Source organism: Solanum tuberosum, unplaced genomic scaffold (assembly GCF_000226075.1).
Source record: "Solanum tuberosum cultivar DM 1-3 516 R44 unplaced genomic scaffold, SolTub_3.0 scf00155, whole genome shotgun sequence".
NCBI lineage: Eukaryota > Viridiplantae > Streptophyta > Magnoliopsida > Solanales > Solanaceae > Solanum > Solanum tuberosum.
Window position 1 is genome coordinate 234725 of NW_006239081.1, and position 6011 is coordinate 240735.

Below are 6011 nucleotides of genomic sequence, written 5' to 3' on the forward strand. Positions count from 1 at the left end.
AAATAAAAAAGACCATCATTGTGGTCCCCTTTTAGCACAACCATAAAAATATGATGTAACCCTCCAAATAATCTCCACGTACGATATTGTTGTTAATTTAATATTAATAGTACTTTTTCTTTTATTGGCTCTTGGAAGTCGGAATTAGTTCTCCGCATTGAAGTCCTACTAATACATTTTGCTATCAAAAATACATTTTAGGGGTGAAATACGTATTATCAGGGTGATTCAATTTCTATAACTCAAATAATTAGGGATTTATATAAGGAAATATATACTTATAGAAGTAGAGCTTGAATATTACGTACAAGTTCGATTGAACTTGATAAATTCAGTTCAAATTGTGTATTTATAATTAAAAAAAATACTACTGTAAATGTGTAAAAGTCAAATTCATAATCCAAATACTAATATCAATATTAATTTTAAAGTTCAAACATAATGGTCAGTTAATACGCAAGATAAGACAAATAAAAATATTGTATTGTATTATTTTATCCACCTTTTATATAAATAGTAATTCCACCGTGAAATAAGATAATTTCAAAATTAGTTAACCCTTTAAATCAAACATGAAATAAAATTAATATTTTTACTTTGCTTCTACGTCGTACTTACTGATTCATCATTTTTTATTATTATAAACGTTATTAATGTAAAAAAATTAATTATGTCATTGGTTTATTCAAAAATATTTATTAATCAACTCTTTTAAAATATGAAATTTATATTTTAAAAATAAGATAAATTATCTGCTACGCGAGTAATAAATGATTTAATAGTTCCTTGTATTAATATACGCCCAACCCAAAAAAAAAAATCTCTATAAAACCATATCCCTTACATTTACATATTCTTCTACAACCACTACGGCTGCCATTGCCATAACCTTCCACAACCGTGAAGCTCCGCCCAACTCCGTCAATCTCCGACTCGCAAAAACACCGGAACGAGCTATATATATATGGGATGGAGGCTAACAATATTATTGCTCCGTTCGTGATGAAAACTTATCAAATGGTGAATGATCCAAAGATTGATGGACTTATAGCTTGGGGAACAGCCAATAACAGTTTCATCGTTGTTGAACCTTTGGATTTCTCTCAACGAATTTTGCCTGTTTACTTCAAGCACAACAATTTCTCCAGCTTTGTTCGTCAGCTCAACACCTATGTGAGTATATTATGTAATTAAATTGTAGTACTCCATTTATTGTATGTTTAGAATTGTGAGTTTTGAATCTGATGTGTGTATTGCATCGCGAAAATACTGGATTCAGTTGAAATCGATTGATAATAGGCATGAAGAGTGAAATAATTTAGTTTGAATTTTTTGGTATTGATTCGAGTTTGTATGAATCTGCAGGGATTCAGAAAAGTGGATCCAGATAAGTGGGAATTTGCAAATGAATGGTTTCTGAGAGGACAAACGCATTTGTTGAAGAACATAGTGAGGAAAAAGCACAGTAGAAATTCATGTTCTCAGAAGCAGGATGAGAGTGAAGACGAAGAAATTTTTACAGAGATTTCCAGATTAAAGCAGGAACAAAAAGTTTTAGATCATGAAGTTGAGAATATGACTAGAAGATTAGAAGCTACAGAGAAGAGGCCACAGCAAATGATGGCTTTTTTGTGTAAAGTTGTTGATGATCCTGAGATTTTGCCCAGAATTTTAATGGAGAAAGAGAAATCCAAACGGCTAAGTTTAACAAATCGTGAGAAAAAAAGGAGACTTATGATTTCGAATTCAACGAGTTGTTCTTCAGTGAAGAGTGAAGATGCAGTAGGGGCAACATCGTCATTTCACTCACCCGACGCGAATTTCGATAAGGATGCGATCTGTCAGTCCTCTCCGTCATCGGGAACTCCGCCGCCGCCGGCGTGGCTAGGTTGTCGGCCAATGATAACTTATGAGCCAGGTACGATACAGTCGATTCGATCTCCTGACGCGAATTTCGATAAGGATACGTTCTATCAATCCTCGCCTTCGTCGGAAACGCCGTCCACGGCGTGGATGAGTCAGCAAAAAGTCGTCATCGGTGGCCGGCCGATGATGATGACTAATGAAGCTTACGGAAGTTGTCCTACTATGTCTAGTACATTGTCAACTGGCTCGTCGGAGAGCGGCGGTTTCACGGCTCCACCAATGGATAACTTTTACGGTTACGACTATGGCGGCGGTGGAGGTGGTGGAGGAGGAGGAACTACGGCGACGGAGGAAGCTAGTCCACCGCCTTATCCATTTTCATTATTCGGTGGTGGATTTTAGTTTAGTTAAAATAAAATGATTTATAATTATGTGAGCTATATTCTATAATAGCTTTTGTAATTATTTTAATTCATTTTTGATAATTTTCCTTTTAATTATGCAAATATTCTACAAAATATGTAATCTGAAAAAGTGAGACCTCCCCAAGTTAACATTAATTATAGGACTAATAAAAATTAGCTAGGGAATACAGGTTCATTTTTTGTATCTTTGCTTGATAATTTTGCTAATTTAGCATAATTATGTGTGAAGTTTTTCTTTTTATTATTATCGTTGTTGCTACTACTGTTTCTCTTTTTTTCCCTTCGAAAGTTTATGTACTGTTTATGTTTTAATTGACATGTCTTTTTTATTTTCCTATTTTCTTTGTATTTTTTTTTTTTTTAGCCTGATAATGTTAAGATATGTTTCTTTCCGGCATACGAATTGATGATAACATTTTTCTTATTACGTATATAAATTAAGAGTAAATTTTAGGTTTAACATATATAAAAATTATATTTGTATGTTATAACTATACTTTATATAATTGCGTTTCATATCAAACTTTATGTTTGCTATGACTATTAATATGTATATTTCAATATATATACAAAAAAAATCAAGTGTATAATCTATTTCGGTATACATATGCAAAAGAATCAATTATATAATTTGTGTTTGTATAAAGCGAGAAAGAGAGAAAGACAAAAGAAAACTGGGTAAGGGAAGATCTGTATTTGTATAATTATAAGTGTATAGGATGAAAATATATGTATTTGTATATACAATTTTCTCTCGCTTTATACAAACACAAACACAATTTATACATTTATGTTGTATAAAGTGAAAGAGGCGATTGAGAGTGGCGAGCGAGATCTGGGAGAGTGGCGAGTGAGATTCTCTTGGGGATAGAGGCAAATGAAAAGATATGTATATATACAGTTTTCTCTCACTTTATACCAACATAATTACGTTTTATACATTTATGTTTGTATAAAAGTGAGAGAGGAGAGGGAGCCAGCGAGAAACGAGAGTGGCGAGCGAGAATTTCAGGGAGAGAGGCGAATGACAACAGTTTGCTACGGGTTACAATTAAATCAAATTGTGGTTATAACATTTAATTTGAATTAATAGTTTATTATTTTATACAATTTCTCATAAATTAATCATGTGATGAAATATGTATTTTTTTTAATTATGCATAATACATAAACATGACTCTTAACTTGGCTTTAACGGACAACTATGCCCTTCAACTTTGAGTGTGCACAAGTATGCACTTAAACTTGTATAATATTGAACAAGTAGACACACGTGTCCTACATGACACAATACATGTAAGACGCCATGTAGGACACAAAATTTTCATGTAGGGTGCTATGTAAGACGAATGTGTGTATTTGTTCAATTTTATACAGGTTTAAGTGCATACTTGTGCACACCAAAAGTTAAAGGTCATAGTTGTCAGATGACTCCAAATTAAGGGTCATGTTTATATAATGACGCAATCTATTCATGAATGTATACGACTTATTTTAGATTATAATTTTTTTTCTATTTTAAAATTTTATGTCTAATCAAATTAAATCACGTGAAGATGAATGGCATGGAAGGAGAAGTAGACAAAAATGGTCAGCAGGGGTGGGTGGTCGCTCCGGTAGCAAGAGGGCCAATAACGCAACTCATCCAATGAGGGTAAGCCATATTATGCAATTAAAATTGCCTCTATGCTCCATACAATTAGGGGTGTACAAGCCAAATCATAAAGTCAAACTAAATTGATGAATCAAATTAAATCGAAAAAAAAAAAGATTTGTGGTTTGGTTTGATTGGTTTGGCGTTGGAAAAAAAAACCGACCACTCTTGATTGATTTGGTATTCAAAGAAAAAAAGTCAAATCGAACCCAAACCAAAGCGACATAATATAAATATATTATTTTATTTTATATATAGATAAAAAATATTATTTATAATCTACTTTGTTAATATATTTTTAGTTAGTTTATAGTTTTCAATGTTTATATATATTATTTCAAATTTGGGCTTGTAAAACTTTGTAAATATTTTATTTTGTACTAAGATCAGAAATTACAATAATATTATTATAGTTTTTCAAATTCGTAGTTAGCAATTTACTTTGTAAATATTTCTTTTTGTATTCAGTTTGATTGTAGCCTTTGATCTTATTAATTTAACATATTAAACGTTGATATTTCAAAAATTATATTTTGTACTCATGTGAATTGTATCGTCTTTTCGAAGATTTCTATTCGTTTAATATTTTTTAAGTTTAGCTTATCACACAGGTAAGTGAAAATATATTTGATCTCTTTTTCAAACACCGCATAGTTATAAAAAAACCAAAAAAACCAAAAAACAAAAAAAACCCGAAAGAACTGACTAAAGCTGAAACCGTAAAACCCGACTTTATGTGGTTTGATTTGGTTTTTAGATTTAATAAACCAACTAATTGATTTAAGTTTTTTTTAATAAAAAACCAAACCTAACCGATCTATGTACACCCCTACATACCATGATGGCATTGGTAAGGCTCTCACCCGTTGGTCACAAATTCAATTAAATAAAGAGCACCTGCCCTATAATGTCCCATACCCAACCCCACTTGCATGTGATGTTCTCCTTTGGTTTTGTCCTCAATTCTTTGGTATTTACTTGGATGTGCAATTAGATTTGATTTGTATCCGCGTAAGATTTGTGTATATTTTATCTTTTTCAGATGTAAGTATATCGTTATTGTTTGTTTAATAGTAATCTACACTAGTATATTGTTTATGACATTTTGATTATCACACGATTTTATTGTTATTCTGGCTACCTTTATGTTGATTTGTGTTTCGATTTTCTCTTCATTGTCTTCTTCTTTATATCGAGATTTATTGTATTTGAGCAGAGGGTCTTTTGAAATCTGTCTGTCTACCTTCACTAGGTAGTGATAAGATTTGTGCACTTTCTAGCCTATCCAGACCTTACTTGTAGAATTTCACTGGATATATTATTGTTGCCGGTACGAACTTGTTCCTTGAGTTTTTAACCCAAAAAATGCTTCAACCGTTGATTTTGTATTTATTATAATACAATATCTAACTTTTTTCTCTCATTCTATTGAAGGATTTCCCTAAGGTGCTATGTACATGACTTGTCTTCTGTCATGAATTTATCTTTTTGTTATTATCTTTTTGTGTCCAATATTTAATGTGACACTCAATTATAATTCAATTTTTCAAAGTGTTTTGAAACGTAAATTGGTTCAATCAAAGACAAATTTACTTTTCAAGATTTTAAGTTCAAATTTCTAATTAATAATTTTTTTTTAAAAAGTACATACTATCTAACACAATCATTATTTTCCCCACTTTACAAGTCCATACACCTCATGGCCACCACATTAATGTCTCTTGAAGAAACAATCTTTTGTTGTCCATCTCATCTACCCTGTTTTCCATCGCCTCTTCTCACGTGAACAACGCGTGACACTATCTCATAGTAATAAACTCTCTCCTGGTTAGGGATGTATTTGATACGAAGAAAAATATTTTTAATAGAATATAAGTGAATTATTTTATTTTTTTTGGTTTTGATTTATATTGTTTACTTCTCATACTTATTTTCTATTAATGGAACTTTTAAGATTTTTGTCAAATAATTATTTTTTATTTGATTTATGTGATACAACATATTCAATATAGAAGAATAATATATGCGTACCTTATTTCTATTTTTGTGTGGTAGAAAGATTGTTT

At 31.2% G+C, this 6011-nt stretch overlaps 1 protein-coding gene across 1 annotated transcript; it reads left to right on the forward strand.

Annotated features, from left to right (window-relative positions):
* Window positions 1-815: 815 nt before the first annotated feature.
* On the forward strand, window positions 816-2535 carry LOC102592818 (heat stress transcription factor C-1). The gene is made up of 2 exons (XM_006353394.2): window positions 816-1173; window positions 1366-2535. The coding sequence occupies exons 1-2, from the start codon at window positions 970-972 to the stop codon at window positions 2266-2268; spliced, it is 1107 nt and encodes a 368-aa protein (XP_006353456.1). The 5' UTR covers window positions 816-969; the 3' UTR covers window positions 2269-2535.
* The last annotated feature ends 3476 nt before the right edge of the window (window positions 2536-6011 follow it).